This window comes from Apteryx mantelli, chromosome 5, assembly GCF_036417845.1.
Source record: "Apteryx mantelli isolate bAptMan1 chromosome 5, bAptMan1.hap1, whole genome shotgun sequence".
NCBI classification, from domain to species: Eukaryota; Metazoa; Chordata; class Aves; order Apterygiformes; family Apterygidae; genus Apteryx; species Apteryx mantelli.
The window spans coordinates 7,341,858-7,359,627 of record NC_089982.1 but is presented as its reverse complement, the minus strand read 5'-3'; the positions used below and the strand labels follow the sequence as shown (position 1 = coordinate 7,359,627).

The 17,770-nt window shown below is 40.5% G+C and overlaps 1 protein-coding gene across 4 annotated transcripts; it reads right to left on the bottom strand.

The window, feature by feature from the left end:
- Positions 1-4,505: 4,505 nt before the first annotated feature.
- HSD17B11 (hydroxysteroid 17-beta dehydrogenase 11) lies at positions 4,506-17,546 on the bottom strand. Of its 4 annotated transcripts, none has more exons than XM_013957411.2 (8): positions 17,381-17,546; positions 16,671-16,973; positions 12,374-12,481; positions 11,594-11,725; positions 9,992-10,098; positions 8,500-8,637; positions 8,076-8,192; positions 4,506-6,276 (listed from the first exon to the last, which is right to left on the bottom strand). In XM_013957411.2, exons 2-8 carry the CDS (start codon positions 16,878-16,880, stop codon positions 6,195-6,197), a joined length of 894 nt encoding a protein of 297 aa, XP_013812865.2. In that variant the 5' UTR covers positions 16,881-16,973; positions 17,381-17,546; the 3' UTR covers positions 4,506-6,194. The 4 variants fall into 4 exon arrangements, with proteins under 4 accessions (XP_013812865.2, XP_013812867.2, XP_013812866.2 ...); XM_013957413.2 differs by having other exon boundaries at positions 16,671-16,922; XM_013957412.2 differs by having other exon boundaries at positions 17,440-17,546.
- Positions 17,547-17,770: the final 224 nt, after the last annotated feature.

The window sequence follows — 17,770 nt, the reverse complement described above, 5'->3', positions numbered from 1 at the left end:
TCTCAGTCTGAGGGGAAGTGGCACAGCCCTTCGATCCATATGGGATTCCATTCCTCCTCCAAAACATATGGTCTCATCCACAATGCCTACCAAGCAGCACTGTACCAGGGGGCTGCACTGCCCCCATGCTATGCCTGAGCACCTGCTGGCACACCAGGGCATGGGCCAAACTATGCCAGAAAGCATACTAACGATTCAGCAATGCCGATGATTGTGGAACAGTGCTTGAGGGTGGTTTCTGACCCAGTTAGTTCACAAAAATAGATCTAGTCTTTGGTGTCAATACTTCTCTTCCTTTCTTCCCCTGCTGGGAAACAGCATCTCTGTCAGCTGGCAGGGTGGTCGCAGAGGCAGCGCTGCATGGTGGCTGCGGCAGCTCCGTGAATCCATCGTGCACCTGGTACATAAACTCCAGAAGGGTCCTCGCAATCGTGTTCTGTCTTCAAGTGGAACAGCTGCAAGAGCTGGGGAGGGAGCTCCATAGATTTCTAACCAATGTCCCAGTGCTTTGGCTGCATAGTTATTCACCTCGTCTGTGGGAGACTGAGTTGATTCCAGCAGAGAGATTCAACGCTAGGCATTTCTTACTATTCCCTTGGAACTTCCTTCTGTTCTTAATTAACACATCAGTGGTTCAGCCAGACTCTAATTCTACAGCTCAGTGGTGCTGTCATTTTCCTGGCACATGACTCCAGTCAGTGCTCTGGTTGAGGCTGTGGAGGCAGGGAAGGCAGAGAAACACCTACTCTAAAAGAAGAGTGAGAGAGAGACAGAGCAGGAGGCGAGAGAATCACTTATCTGACTCATAAGCTCCCTAATCCAGAATCTGAGATACCAGTCTTTGAGTTGTGGACCTTGCTGCAGGTAGATACCTGAGTTTTGATCACATATACTCTCGCAAGGTGCCCGTAGCTACCAGATTTTGGGATAAGCTTCAATTGTATTGTCTCTTATGGCCAGGAAAAGAAACTAGGAGCCTGGAAGGCTTGATGATTTGATGCTCTGATCACTGGGTATTCAGGATACTGAGGTTTAAATCCTTGCTTTTATGTTTGTTCCTTTATGCCAAGCAGAACAGCTGCAGCTGTAGGCGACATGCAGAAGAACCATAGCTATATTTATAATAGCGTGTAAGTTTTGTTGCCTGGAAATTCCTCTTGGCACAGAGAGACTGAACTAGATCCAGCAAAGCAGGACTGAACACAGATCTCCCTTTCCCTCGGTAAGTGTCCTGAGAAAGAGGCTCTGCAGGAGCGCGCACTCCTTCCCTCACTCCCTAGATAGATATATTGTTCTTATTTCATAATGCTACCATCAGAATCTGATTCACTCTAAGGCCTCTAAGGGAATAGCTGGTACAAGAGAGACCAAATGTCTTACCTGACTTTTCCTTCTGGAGCTAGACCTTCCCTTATCTGAAAGGAGGGCCTGCTCATCAAGATTTTGACTTGTCTGTCTCAGGGATCTTTTTGAGCATCTTCCTTCACAGTCATTTGACTGTATTGTACAAAAATGTCTTCCTTCAGGCAAAAGCTCAAACTATGAGATAATGGGAGTGCTAAGGGCTTGAACCAGGAGAAGCAAAGCTGGGAGAAGAGTTAAGAACGTTTTCCAGCAATACAAGAGACAAATGTCAAAAACTTATGTGTGTGTGAAGTACTGATTTAGCCTTTAGGCTCTAGTGTCTCAGGCAAACATTTTTGCCAATGTGCTGCTCTCTCTGACTGTGCTGTTAAAGCATCTCTACTTTTATATCACCTAACTCTTCACTAGAAGAATAGATGCAAGTTAACCTAATGAAAAAGCCAAATAGATGTGCTCTTTATTTGCTGCCTCGAAGCCCAAGACTTGCATTTCTGCTTCCATTGACAATCTATTATCATTGGTATCACAGAGTTTTGGATGACCAGAGGCCAAGATCCTGATCAGCCTTAAGTGTATAAGGCAAATTAAATTACAGCCCTACTCTTTCTTTCCATTTCTCAGCTACAGCAATTCTGCTTATGAAGCAAAAAGTCCCAAGCTGGGAACATGTCCTTTACCACACTCTGAATCTTATTACATAGAAATTATACAACCAGAAGAGAAACCCATTTTTTGTGCCAGTTAGACTATCAGCACAAACTTCTACCTGTTAACCTGTTACCACCTAACAGCAAATGGAGCTGGATGAAAAGGGCTCTCCATTTTCCAGAGAACCTCAGTCTGCAGAACAATACCAAATGCTCAGGACAGCAGGATGGATTATATCAGAAGCCACCAATTTCTACCTGTTCATAATGTGGCAGCAGTTTCAAGCCTCACTCAGTAGTAAGGCTGGCCAGTAAATGCCTGCCAAGTCAGGGATTGCACAAGTAGATGAAAAGATAATCTGTGCTCTGAAGATCAGTTATTTGACCAGTGTTTCATCACACGTTGTTCTTTTGTACCACATGCCTAAAAGAAGTTTATAGATAAACTGTACAGACTACCTGGCAGCACTTAAAATATCCTGTTTACTATAACATCTAAAACAGTAACACAAACTGCTGCTGGTGTGGGGGCCCTGAGTTCACCAACAGGCTGTAATTGCCCTAACCAGCCTGCAATGGCCTGTAATTGCCATAACTATCACTCCCCACTCTGCCAGGTTTGGCTGCCAGTGTTCAAAGTCAGCTCTTCAGTTCTGATACGGTAACCTGGGATCAGCTGTAAACTGGGATCAGCCTGCTGGGAAAACCGAATCAGAATTGTATAGGCTGGAAGGGACCTTTGGAAGTTTAACCTCCTGCTCAGAGCAGGTCCTGTTATAGCAGGTAGCTCAGGACAGTTAGGTTGTGAGAAAGAGCCTTCTCAGGGGCGTTCACCCATGCACCCTCTGCCCATTGGCCTGGGACCTGCATTTAGCTCCAGCCCCTGCCCTTGCCTGGGCTGTGCTGTAGACATGCCTGTGACTAGCCTTGTACCTTGCTGATCCCGTCCATGCCTTGCTGACGTAACTTCCTGGCTTGACCTTGGACCAGCCTTATCACTATGGAGTGGCATGGCGATCGGCAGACCAGCTGACCCTGGTTACCACCACGAGACCTGCTTTGTTCTGCTTGTTTGGGAACTGTGGGGCAGTGCCCTGTCGGTGAGATGCCTGCCTTGCCGTAACCCTCAGCTCTTGGCTTGCCTTCTTGTGCAGGGTATCTCCAGTCCTGCTGCTCCCTGGCACCTGGAAGGGGAAGAGCAGGTATGGGAAGGTAAAGACCGGAATCATGCAAGATGATCTTGTTTCTTTCTGACTTCTTCTCCAAGCACAAATGAATGGGACCAGCTTTTCAGAGTAGAATACCTTCATTCTGGTGTATGCTTGTTTGCAAAGACAGGAGAAAAAGTTAGGGTTTTTTTATGTTAGAAGAAGTACAGGGCAAGTTTTTGTGCTCTGAAGAAACCAAATTAATAACTGTGAACCACAAAATACATGGTCATCCACTGCCCCTTTGATATCATTCAAAGCCCATGCTGATCTGTGAGCTATCATGTTTATAATAGATGGTACGGTCTCCCCCCAAGGAAGGGTTTGCTCTGCTGTTGTGTAATACCTAAATTATGGCACATCATCTCTCCCATAGGACTGTACTGTCATTTTCCCATTAGTTTTGGAGGAGGAGTATCACTTACTGAAGCAGAGGCAGCACTTGCCCGCATTAAGCAGGCAAAACAAAAGAATTTAGCATTCAAAACACTAGGACAAAACATGTCCTAGTTAGGATCTTCCTAATAGGCTTTGTATTAATTGTGAAAAACTTACACAACTCTGTTGCAAAAAGTCTGTGAATTAAGATTAGCTCTCCAGGAATATCTTTCCTAAATTTGCAATTAAAAATTAGCACTCGTATAAATTTACAAAACACTAAGAATCAAAGATTATGCTTAATCACAGCTGTGATAAACTGGCTCTTTTTGTAGCTTCCCTCTGTCAGAGCTGCAGGATTTGGTTTAAGTGGCATGCCCTGTGTTTACTGGAGAAATTGCTTTTTTCAAAGGGTAATAATGTCTTCTGTGGATTATTATTTACTTATCTGAGCAAAGATAAAGGACTTAGAAACCTGTGCTCTCTGATTGTAAGAGATTTCAGAACTTCATTCTTACTGACTGTCATTATGGTGGGCTCTTAAGTACCTAGGCTGCATTTAAAATGGACTTGGGAATGAGGTAGGTATGTTATCTGGTCTGTTTTGGTTTAATTTTGTGCGGTGATGAATGCATTAATTAGTTTAAGACTTATTCAAGAGTTTCTAATTTGCCAGTTAAGGCTTTACCTTATATTCTGTGCAGATGTAGAAGCCCTATGATGGACTTCAGTGGGATTATTTCCCTTCTCTAAAAACGATTATGTTGGTTCTTTTAGCTGCCAACTTTTGTAATACTGAAGGGGTCCCCCACCGCTGCAAACACACCCACTGCATGTCCGTGAAGGCTTTCCAGTCTAAGCAAATCCTTGCCATTTTCTTTAATACATGAGTCTGACTTGTGAGTAGTTTAGCAGATACATTACAGATTTATATTAGGTTGGATTTTTTGCATTGTAAAATAAGAAAAATAATATTCCAACTGGTTTTCAGCATTCTTATAAAATAAGACAATTTTCTAGCATGTATGAAATAAGGCACTCAGTGAATTGTAGAGAAATACTACACTGATTTCACAGGAAGGTGTTTTAAAGATTTCTGGAAATTATAGACAAGCAATTTGATAAATTGTTCCAACAAAACATAACTAAATTTAATTTAAGTTGGTGTTTGAGATCACCTGAAATCAACTCATGGGATACTTCAAAAATTATGGTAAAAATGCAGTTCTGTAGCTGAACAGTTTCTGATGAATTACCAGAAAAGAGAGTTTTGGATAGATCTTCTGACCAGCCAGCCATCTTCCTCCTGCCTATAAACATAAAATGAACCGAGAACATTTTCATCTATGTTTTAAGCAGCTTTTTTCCTACGGGAAAAAATACAGGCTTTATTCATTTTCCTGCCTCCCTCTGGTGTCTGCTTTCTGCTCTCAAGCCTCAACAAATGGGGGAAAGGTTAAACTGCTGTAGCTGCTAAGCAAATAGCTACAGCTTTTTCTCACCCATTAATCACAGCATCTGCATTTTATTTATTGTTGAAATACATATCCTGCTGAATCTTAGAGCAAATCCACAGCTCCACTCTCCTAGTAGCAGACCTATCTCAATTGCAAGCATCCGAGTTGCAACAGCTTCTGTCTGGCAAAGCTCCATACTTGGTTTTCTAGTTTCAGTTTCAGCTCAGGTCTGCAAAAATTAGAGTGTGTGTGTGCGCACACGTGCACGTGCACCCCCCCACACACACACACACACTTTTTTTTTTTTTTGGACTGAATTGATTCTCTTCATTTCAAAAAAGTAGTTTTCTGGATTGGATCGAGAGGGTGAGGACAAAAAAATACTTTGGTTGCCCTTCTCTTGAGCTATTTTCAGCAGCATCCTCTATTGTCCTTAATGGGAGCTCCTGGGAGACTGATGCTGATAGAAGGAAAAGGTGCATTACATGACACGACACCTTTTGATATACCTAGAACTATACCAAAATATACCTCTAGAACACGGTTAGGAGTTTAACTGATAAAGGAAATCATCAGGTTTAAGAACTCTATTCTGCATAAGTTGTGCCAACTGTGCTAATGCATAATTGATAATTAATGTAATTTGATAACATCTGATTCAAAAGCTACATTACTTCAGGTACTCACTACGAAAGCACATGAAATTGTGAGTGTGAATTAGAGTTTTTTGAAACTTAAAATGATAAATTCAGGTAAAATAGCATGCTTTTGCTCACTGCTGAGTCCTGATTAACATATAGTCAGGCAATCCCCTCACAGTCATGTAGATAGCTGTGCTGACAAAAATGGGCTTTGCTGGAATTTCTAATCTGTCCCAGTGCTTGGAGACAAAGGCAATATTAAGTACAGTCAAAACTGCGCTTTTGACCTCTTGAGCTGCATCTCTGCTTTATTATCACGCCATATTATACAGGTATGTTCCTACTACAGATTCTGGCTACAGCTTTAGGTGTACTGGAAGATGGAGGCTGGGAAGTATTTGTCTTACATTTTGCTCTAAATCAAAATAACTGAACTAGAATCAGCACTTGTTCTGTTTTCGTTCATGGAATTGTAAAGGGGGGGGACCAATTCACTTCTCACTGCTTGTTTCTAATAACCGCATCAAACTTAACAGAATCCATTTTTCTCAGAACTCCCACGGCACGTTCTGGCAATAACCTGAAAGAGATAATAATAAGAAATTAAATCTATGATAAAAATTTGAAATTACGGAAAAAGCCACATCACAGGTGAGAAGAGAGCTGGTCTAGGAGCAGAACATATGCATACATATTGATTCACTCAAGACTTGAAACTAGGAATATTTCCAAAGACTATATATAGACCTCAAATCTTTTTCTAGATTTAACTCTGATCCCTTCACAACCTTCCTTCTTTTGTTAAGATTCCAAGGACATTTACTGGGTAAGATTTTGGGTGCAATGCTGCTGAAGGATCAAGGATGGTTTAATACTGAACATGTGCATAACGAGTGTTTTCCTGCTTTGACAAGGAGCAAGCTGATGAAATGATCTGATGGTAAATATACGAGCAACTTGAGATGTAGTTTCTTTTCTGAGGATTTCTCCTCTTTTTGTCATGAATTTTGCCTATTTGTTCCCCCCGTCCCAAATTAAGATATATATTTTTAAAGGTTGGTATCTAAAGGGCTTTGATAGCTTTAGGTTTGACTTCTCCATGCTTCTGTCAAACATTCAGTAAGTGTCCCCTGGAGATGCAAAAAAAAACTTATTAAATAATAGCTTTTCACTTTATCTGATGTCCAGTAAACCTTGTAACTCAAACTGCCACCACAGTGCACATTTTAGTACATTGGCTCACTTGATACATTATATGGTATAGCCTTTATTCCCAAGCTTAAGAACTTAAAAATGAGGTGGGAATTAATTTTGCTTTTTCTTTGCTTTCAAAGCTTTTCTGGTTATTTCAGAATTTAAAAAAATAAATAAACAAAACCCTACAAACCACCTCAACAAAAGAAATGGCATTATATTGAGACTATGTAGTGTTTTTGGTGAAGTTAGACCCAGATTTGTCAGTTTACATAAACAGGTTATTATCAAATGTTTCTTCAGACACTGTAGAAGTTAACTGAAATGTTAAATTAGTTGTTCTGATGTGAATTCTAGGTTTTGAACCTGAGCTCTGGTGAAAACACTCTCTTACCAGAGCAGCTACACTGGCTATTAAAAAGGGATGTGAGAGGAGAAATCTTGCTTCACATGGCTGAGAGAAGCACTGGAGCCTTTCTAAAGATACTGCCTCAGGCTCTGTGACCTAAATCTTCTGATGGTAAAAAGAAGAGAGGAAAACTAATAAGCAGCAGTTCCATAGCTCTTTCTGAAACTTCTCTGGGGCTGCTGGTTTAGAGAAACTGTTTTCTGAAGTGGATGGGAAACACCTGTTAAGAAAAATGCATTCTCCTCCCTCTCTTTCCCTGTCAGACCCTCAGCTGTACATATACAATAATATATACAGTAGTTACTTTGAAAAAGTGAACCTTAAGGAACTAAGATGGGACTCAGAAAAATCCTTCTGTGTATAAAATCTACAGGTGTCATTGGAAAGAACCACTGTCCTATTTCATTGCCTTGGAACTTGTTCTTCTCATATACTACGATATTTCAGATGGTAAATTGTTTAAAAAATTAAAATCTCTCCTACAGATATACACTGTCCAGTGAAGATAGGTATACTGATGTCAAACACTGAATGAGTATAATAGAAAATAAATGAAATGAGGGTGAATATTTACTTCTGGGACCTGGAAGTAAATCCCATAGAAGGGGATTCCTATGTTGTCAAACCCTGTCTTTTACTACTATGAGAGCAAAATGCAGTGTCTCCTACAACAAAGCTTGAAATCAAAATTTAGAAGTTTGATGTTTGTACGCTTGAAGGTAGTTATCTTGGATATGTTTTTAGTCTTGTCTTTTTTTTTTTTTTTTGCTACTCACTTTTCAAAAAATAACGCAATTCTTAAATTTGACGGAACAAAAATCATTTTCTGATTGGTCAGTATTCCCTCCATCAGTTTGTTTACAACCTCTTCAATTTCCAAAACATTTCCAAGCCTAAAATGAAAGGAAAATGTACATTTAAGAGCCACAATAGTAAAACATGGTGTAGGGGTGGGGGATGGGGGACAGTGGAACATGAAGTAGGATGGGTCAAAGGCTCATAAACACAGATAGTTCAAATACAACTATTATGTGGATTAAGTGACACTGCAGATGATTGTCTTTAACCAACTGTATATATGAATTTATCTCATTTTTTATATACTTGAGTACCAGATCTGAAGCAGGGACAAATATGTAATGCAGAGATGCAAAGAAGGGAAGACGGTGATTTGAAATATTTCTTCTACTGCAACATTACCTTGTACTTGGATTTTTCACAAAGCCAGTATTTACAAAAACCGGACAAAGACAAGATGTTTTTACTCCATCCTTCCCCAGTGTAGACAGCTCTTCTGTTAGGGCTTTATGAAATCCAACTGCAGCAAACTTGCTTGAACTGCGGGGGGGAAAAAAAAGCATAAATGTGAAGGCAGGAATACTGTTTCTAACTTTATGCCAACTAAAACTGACTGAAAGATCACGGCAATACTGATTGATTGGGCAAAAAAATGTGAGCACCTGAGAGACATGGAAGGGACTAATTCTGACTTTGCCTATGCCACAGTAGGGTTCTGAGTTAGATATTGCTACTTAGGAAAGAAATTATGGAAATGGGGTGGATACCTTTCTCAACAAGTAGGCTTAGTAGTAAACAGTCAGACGAATGTCAAGAATTCTTAGAAAAAAAATAAACATGTATAAGTCTATGGAGTTTGCCTTTCTCAAATGTCAGGTGCAGTTCCATTTAAAAGGTGCAGTTTCCATTTTACAAAGTGAACCTGACGTGTCTATCAATTCTCACTATGGGGAAAGCTCTGAAGATGGAATTCATCATAATTCTGTAAAATTAAGAAGGATGGGGACTGTAGAAATAGAGAACAACTATCTACTGTTTCTTGTAATACAAGGGAGCATCATGTGACATTCACACACAAGTTTTAAAATAAAGAACCATTATGCATACAGCATTCAGGAACTCATTGCCACAGAAATTTGTGGAGGCCAACAGAATAAATCAGCTCCAAAAGAAAGTAAAATCAGAAAGATGTTTATTCGATACCATTAAATTTGACTTTATAATCCAGGTAAAGCCCCTGGCTCAGGAGTTATCAAGTTGCCATCAATGGCTACAGGAGATGGAATATATCACAAGAAAGATTGCTCCACCTTGAACCACTATCACAGAGGGCTAGGTGAGCTTTTAATCTGATCCAGTATGTCCATTCTTATGTTCATGTAACACAATTTTTTTCAGAGTTTCATGTGCTTCTAGTGAATACAGGCTATGCATCAATCTCTGAGTTGGTCAGTTAGGTTGCTAACAGCACTAAATATTATCATGTTTTATCCTTTAAATGTTATTCTTGAGATTTTTTTTAAGGGAAGTCTTTTTAAGAAGGGAACTTAGAACTTGATCATGCATAGACAGAAGCTGTATGATAAAACTGAAAGGTGCAGTCTGCCTCCTCAAAGTCAACATGTCCACTCTCTAAATATTGAAGAAAAAATATAAATTTTAACTAGTTGATTTGTCACATCATTATTCCTTCATTGAATGATTGCTCCTGATTCAATCAGCAAATCAGCTGGTACCTCTATGCATGTTAACATGTTGTTCTGTTTTTTTTCCTTAGCACCATCTTTTGGAAGCATATTTTGAAGTTGGAAGATTATCTCCGTTATGTGATGTTTGTTGATGGGGAAGACACATTTAAAAAAAGTGAAGGGGACTGAATTTTGAAGTCACTTACCAGTATGCCAGCATGAAAGAAGTTACAGCATGACCTGCTGCTGAAGCCACTGTGACAATATGACCATAGTTGTTGTCCATCATTGTTGGCAGAAAAGCTTTTGTTGTCTTGAAAGTATGAAAAAGGCAGAAATGGGAGGGAGAGAGAACAATGTTTTCTTAGGCATATTCCACACCAATTATATATATATAAATGACTAATGTTATCCATAACGTCATGTATTCATTTAGGATTTTACAAATAAGAAATTAGATTTTTCAGCTGCTGCACCCCAAGATAGGTACCTAAGATTGGCATCATGTAAGATTTTGAGAAACACAGATACTCCCTTTTCCTAATTTCACTGGTACAATTATCAACCTATTTTTGAAAAAATGGATGTTGCAGGGAAGCAGGATGTAAACACAATCTGATTCTCATGTTTTTCCTACGTTGTTTTTTAGGTTTCAGTTGTCAGCAGAAATGCTGTCAGTGTCTCACACAAGCATGTACAATAAAATTCTTGTCAATATGTAGCATCTCTTTTCTTCCATCGCAAACAAAAAGTCTTTACTACCTGTAACCTTCTTTCTGCAACCCCTGCTAAAATTTTCCCCCACCCCATCCCTGGGATTAGCTGTTACTGTGCCAAGGACCCAAGTTGGCCCAGCTCTGATATGGCTCAGCTGCATAACCTTGACTCAAACTGCTCAGAAAGAGCTGTGAGAAAATCTACAAAGAGATAAGAAAGGTAAAAATAACAAACAGAGGCAGGACTGTTAAGTCAGTATCAGTTCATGGATCCAGGGATCCAACATCGACACAGGATGATATAAAATCCTACAGGCAGACAGCCTGGGCACACTAGTCAGGCTGGTGGGCACAGTCAGGGACGAATCTGGCTTCATGGGCCGAGGGGTCAAGCTGCCGGAGCCACGGGTGTCATTAGAGTGGGGGAGACACGGCTCAGCAATGCCAGGGAGCTGCGCTCCGGAGCTGCGGGATCAACCCCATCCTGCCCAACCTGTGCCTGCCTGGCCAGCAACGACCCTTTCAGAGGTACCTACCGCCCAGCCACCTTTTGTGCGTGTGAGCCGATAAAGAATTGTTCTGCGTTTTTAAGCTGCATAGATCCTGCTTACAGAGTCTCTGTGCCTGGCTAAAGACACAAACTGACCCCAAAGGGGACCTTAAATACACCTATAAAACAGACCAACCTGTGTTGCATATAAGGTTGTCACTGGTTAGCTAACACACAGAAAAGAAAGAATGGAAAAACTGGATAAGTCTCAGAACAGCAAGAAGTTAATTAACGGTCTCCAAACAGTCAAATGAGATGGGTGTTTAATGTTTTTTCATATTATGCACAAGGAGGGAATCAGGGAGTGCCAATTTTCAAAAATGCGATTATACAAATAAGTTATGACCACTGCTTTCACAGGCATATGCAGCTGTGCACAAATAAATCTGATAACGGCTAGAATAATACAATGTTAGGGAATAACTCTTATCCAGTAATGCAAGAATTTAAGGTTTCTGTAATATTATCTCACATGTTTAAGGATTTATATCCTTAATAATATACACAAAAAATGAAGATACCAACATGCTAGTGACCCTTACCCAGAAATGAGCAAGAGTGTTCACTGCAAACATTTTTTCAATTTCTTGATCCTGAGTTGAGAGCAGGTCTGCAGTTGTAATCACACCAGCATTATTCACCAAGATAGAGACATCTCCAATGTCCTTTTTCACCTTTTTAATTGAGAGAACATAAAGATGCTGTTCATTCACTATCAAAAAATGCAAAGATTATGACAGTAGCTCTGTAATTAATTTTAGATTTACAGTTGTTTTGGGGGGAGAGAAAGATCATACTAAGTATCCAGATTTGGTAGGAATTACACAGTATAATGAAATCTGTTGTAGATCTGATGTTCTGCTAATAATTAATCCCAGTATTTACAGCCTTCTACACATTACTCACAGACAAAGTGTGCTCTGTGAAGTCACATTCAGTACTATGAACACACAGAATGTTTTGAGCCATTTGACTCATATTCTCAACAGTAAATTATTCAAAAGTCCTCAGTGCTCCCTGTATGTTGTACAGGACAGTAAAAGGAACAAGTTCTTTCAGGGTTTTTAAAGTCTGAAGAACGAACTCTGAAAAAGGCACGATACTTAGGAGACTTACAAAAGAGGATGAGCTTGGCTGCAATATGCGAAGTGTTACATCACTCTTCGTACAGAAAGCAGCAAAAAGGGGTACAATTTCAAGGACTTGAATGATTTGAGAGAGAGAGAGCGAGAGAGAGAGAAACCTCAGGTTTTGTTTTCCAGACTGTTCTGAAAATCAAGCATGTTTGGGTAAACCTTACAACAGGCACCTGTTACTTGTACCTTTTCTGCAGTACTGTAGACTTCCTCCTTCCGACTGCAGTCCACCACAAAGGTATGAACAGTGGCTCCCAGCCTTTTGCATTCTGCTGCTGTGCTCTCAATACCATGCTATAAGAAGAAAAAAAAAAAGATAGATTTGCTCAACTGTACCTTGACCACGTTTTGTCCTTTGGGCATCACTATAGACAAGTTCGAGGCTAAAGATGTATCCAGATTGTGTAACTGTTTTTAGTCCACTTAGTGTTCAGGGTTACCCAGAGAAGGGAATGTAGCCTGGATCTCTAGAAGGACTAGTATTCTGACTTAAATTTATGACTTACATAGACTGACTGCTAGAAAGGGAATGTGGAGATACAAATTACTTTGTCTTGGTAAAGCACATTTACCCAGACTATAGAAAGGGCGCAATGACTTTTAAAGCACAGCAGGCAGACAGCACAACTCTAAGCAGTGCTCTTAACACACAAGCCCAGATCACACCTCTGAGGTATAAAAAAGTGGGCCTACATTTTTCAATATTAATTGACTGGTCGTGAGAAGAGAGGTGTGCTCCACGGTACACAATTGTAGACAGACGTTTCTTACGAGAACAGTATTTGACAAATATGCAACAGATCTCTTAAGATGAGTTCGTGGACATTGCCTTTCCAGAACAAAGAACTGAAAGTGTGATTCCAGTGCAGGGACAGAGCCCAAGGACTACTCCCCGGAAACAAGTATGTTTTTTTCTTGCTCTGAATAAAAAGTATAAAATGTCTGTCTTAGTTCTTTTTTATTTTATTTTAAGCCCTATTCTTTCCCTTCCTTTAAAAAAAAACTCAGTTTCTGAGTGGATTTTCTTGGTAGTCTTGCCCCTGAAGAGAGAACGTCCCCTGTAGCAAAAAGAATTTAGGGTCAAATGTTCTCAGTCAAAAATATCTCAGACTCATTTTACTACAAAAGACAAGAGAAAAAAAGGTCATTACTGTTTTAGGGCAAAATGCTTAATTTGAAGACAGATGATGAATTTCTAAACTGGCAAGAGAGCTGAAGTAAATCCACTGCAAACAGAACCACTGCTTCGAGGGACCTGTGAGATTTGGCTTTCTCTTCCAAGTGTCCCTTCTGTACACAGGAGCTCAGGTCATAGGTCTTAACCTAGATCACTCCAGATAAAACTGTTCACTGTAGCATACAAAATACTGTATTTAAAAGGAGATCTTTCAGTCTTGGGTGTGTTTGTGCTTTTGAATTATGTTGTTTCAGGTGTGCAAGAATCAATATCCATCTGCTGTAACTGCATAGCAAGTGCTCCGCTGTACAGCTTCAGTGATTTAAAGGTGTTGCATAAGAAATTAGTTAGAAGAGGATGTGGCTGAAAATAATACTTAGGTTGGCCATTTTTATGCATAGTTTCACAAACTCAAACATGTATGTTCCCATGGTTGCAATCTAGCAGTAAGAGTGACATGCAGATTATAATTACTCTGCAGCTAGTAGGAATTCAGCCAAGAACTACTGGGCTAAATGCTATCAGATCCAAAGGCAGGTTTAAAAACATGAATGGTCTACTTTACTGTGTTTTATTTTTATGGAATTAGGTTTCTCTAAGAAATGCCTATAAAACAGAGCTGCAGGTTTAGGTGCAAGGCTATGAATTTAGAAAAATATTTGTGCAAACACATATTATCCATTAGATGAGAAAACTGTGCTGACAGATTGTAATGGCTTTTACAAAGGAACAACAAAGTTTCCACATTCATAAGGGATGATGGTTTTACAGGTTTTTAGCTGGGAGAACTTGTTATGCCGCATGTGGGGCAGGCTACCCCTATTGCTGTGACTATACAATCCAAAGTTCAGAGGAGGTATTTGGACACTTATGAGCATGGCAAAATACTGTATATTAGTTTTCTCAACACTGACAATCCTTACAGTCATGATAACATAGCCATCGTTTCTCAGTAATACCATAAAACATCTGCTCAGTTCACAAATAAATTTAAGGTCTTTTATGTTTGAAGTTGTGTGATTTTTTTTTTTTTGACTGCTCATGCAGTTATCTCAGATGGTAAACATGAAATCAATTATACTCTAGGCTACACATTAACTGGAATAAATAATATCATGCCATTAGAACCAGTCTTTCCTAACTCTGTCCTGATTCACAAGCTGAAACAGAAGTTCCTTCACAGAGCTAGGTTAGGAGCAGGCACATATTTTGGTCTTGAACTCTTTCTTATTTCAGTCTAAAAGAATTTATTTCATTTGACTTACTGGTCCTTTGTCTAACTAGAACAACTAAATACACAGATTTTTTTCTATTTATGTTTGCTACCCCTTTTGGCTGCAGTTAGGAATTTCAAAAGTGCTAAAGAATTCTGAAAATCTGTTCCAAAGACTATCAAAATAAGAAGATACTATTTTCATGCAGCTACATTTTTCTCCATTGGTGTGTTTTAGGCATTTCATCATTCAAACAAACATTTTGGAGAGAAACTCGGGTGGAAATGGCTAAACAATTTTGTGCTACACTGAGTGAAAGACTGCAACGATTCAAGCAGGCCAGAGGCACAATTACAATTCCCCAAACCAACTCAAGCAATTTCTAAAGCCATTCTAACAATGCAGCAAGTTGGGGCAGAAGTGAATTTGCTGTTTTCTGTGTCATAAGGTGAGAGAAAGCCACATGAACCGGGAATAGTGAAGTGACAAGACCAGATTACAAATGACCTGAGAAATCTCCTTACTTGATGAAAGCTACACAGGACCCTAGTGTGGGTGTCTCTAACTGTCCCACCTCAGCACCCAGCTGCTGTTTAAGTTTCATAGCACCCAGGAAATAAGGCTTTTCCAAGTAAGTTCCCTACTAGGCTTGATCAAGGAAGCAAGTCTCATAGCTACCTAAATCATACAGAAAAAATCCCCCTCATAAAATGCAGTTCTTGCTGCCTTTTATTTTTTTTAATCACTAGCGTGGAAAAGGAACTAGTGAAGATGCCCATCTTTTACATTATAATGAAAGAAATAGTCCATATTTCAGCCTCGAAGCATCTATCATTTATCTAAAATGTTCTAAAAACCTCCAGGATACACTGCCTACTTTGGCAATATATTTCAGTGTCTGCTTATCATCACCATTAGACTATTTTTCCTAGTACCAAAGCTAAATCTCCCTTGCTACAAATTTAAGCTTATTTATTCTTCTCCCATTCCAGTGAACATGGATAACATTCTATTGCAGCAATTTTTTAATATGTTGGAAGACTGGTGTAATGCCTCTCCCCTCCTTGAGGCTTTATTTCTTGAGGTTAAAAAAAAAGAAAGAATTCACAATCTTCAAGACTTCCATCATGGTTCAGGTTTTATTATGTTGTGTTGCTCCTCTTGCATCTTTTCTGAAGAACATGGACAGGGTGCCTGAACATGCACACACTACTTTAAGTATGGTCTTATCTGTAATGGGTAGCATGAAAGGACACTGAAAATTTTACATAGTATTCTTATTTACACATCCCACTATCATGTTCTTTTTTTTTTTTCTCCAGCATCAGGGTGACATCATGAACTCATCTTCAGTTTCTGATCTACTGAGTCAGAAATTTTTTCTGTGCACTGCTGTCTAGCCACTCATTCCCTCTCTGTACAGTTGATTAATACTACATATAGTACCTTGTCTTTATTCTCACTGAACAACATTCTATATATTTTTATCTATACAGTCTCCATTCATTAAGATAATTTTGATATCTAATCAAATAATCTAAAATGAGAGTTTGGTCTAGTGTAAAACTTAACAAGGACATGTCTATGACATACAACAGCACCAAAAGGCAGCATAGACCAGCTTAGCTCACCACAAGGATACACACTGATATGAATAAACAGACACTTCTTCCAGCAACATATGCAAAATATATGGGACTAGAGAACTGGCAGGCAGAACATGTCCTATTTTCCTGCAGCAACATGCTTCTGTTTTCAGTTTCTTTTCCTGCCAGCTTAAACTGCAGTTCTGTCAGCGTCTTCCTGATCATTGTGCCTCCCAGTTGGAGGTATTCTTTGAAAAGCTGTACATGGAACCATACTGATTGACACTGGGCTCTGGATTAAACCGTGGGAATCAGATACCTGTGTCCTTTTGTGCAGCAGAGTTGAAACTTTGCTCACTCAGCGTACCAGTTAGCGATCTGACTATAAGCAGGTGTAAGTGTACATAGTTGGTGGAGATTTGTACGCAACGACTGAAAACTTTCCTGTCTGTTTAACAATAGCAGCTTCAGGGATTAGTGAATCAAGACATGAATTTTAATGTTACCTTGTCGATGTCCCACAGAACCAATCTGCTTTGACGCTTGGCAAACTCAAAGGCAGTAGCTCTCCCTATTCCATGGCCAGCACCAGTAATCAGAACAATCTCTCCACAGACAGATTTTCTCTTCACAGGAATAAAAAGCTTCAAAAAAGCTTCTAAGTAGGAGTAGATTAGTATTGCTAAAAACAGCAGCAATTCCAGAAACAGATTCATTTTTCTTCTAAAAATCTTTTTATTGCCTGGCTGAGCTTTAATCTGTTTTGATAGTGATGTGGGTTGTTGATTTACCAGCAGCCAGTAGTAGTCCTCCACGGAAAATAACAGCAGTAAATAAGTTTTGTCAAGTGCCAAAAAAAAAAAAAAAAAGAATTCCTTAGGTTTAAAGGATTAACAAACTACTTTGTGACAAACCCGATCACCTTTTCATGGCAGAGAAGTGAAAAAGATAAAAGCCGGCCCTAAGCACTAAAACGCAGTGAAGAAAGCATAGCTTCGGTACGGCTCCTAAGAGAGGGCAATGGCCTGATTTTATATGCTTGATAACACATTACACAACCTGGTAAATGAGGGTGCTTTGGCCATTCCCGTTGGGCGGGCAGCCGGCTGCTGCTGCCACCGCCCCGTGAGTGGAGCTCCCCGCCCCCATCGCCGCCAGGGGGCGCGCGCGCCCTGCCCGATGCCGCATCTAGCCCCTGCTCCCCTCCCCTTCGGACCTGTCAGTCACGGGCCTCTCCCGCCCCGGCGCGCACGTCCCCTGCCCTGCCACCGGCACCTCCTTCTCGTTTTGGCACCCTGTGAAATGCGGGGAACGCGATCGCCGAGACCGGGCCCCGAGCGAAGCGCGGCGCGGCGGCCGTTAACGACTCGATCGGCGCGCGCGCCCGGCCACGCCTCCTGATGGACAGGTAAACGAACCAATCAGAGGGCAGAATCGGAGGGGCGGGGGGGCGGAGAGGAGGAGGCGGGGCAAAGGGAAGGGAGAGCCAATGCGCACGAGCCACCCGGAGCGGCGCATGATTGGGCCGTGGCTCCGCCCTATGAGAGGCGAGCTTACAAAAAGGGGCGATGCCAGCAGAGCAGCGGCTGTTAGGCGGGTGGGGCGG

Bases quoted from the DNA above. Each gene is read 5' to 3' on its own strand.
- HSD17B11 (XM_013957411.2), bottom strand. From the start codon at position 16,880: ATGAATCTGTTTCTGGAATTGCTGCTGTTTTTAGCAATACTAATCTAC. The intron at 10,099-11,593 runs GTAAGGGTCACT...CATACTTTCAAG, and splicing joins ACACTCTTGCTCATTTCTGG to ACAACAAAAGCTTTTCTGCC. The intron at 8,193-8,499 runs GTAATGTTGCAG...CTTTCATTTTAG, and splicing joins GTGAAAAATCCAAGTACAAG to GCTTGGAAATGTTTTGGAAA.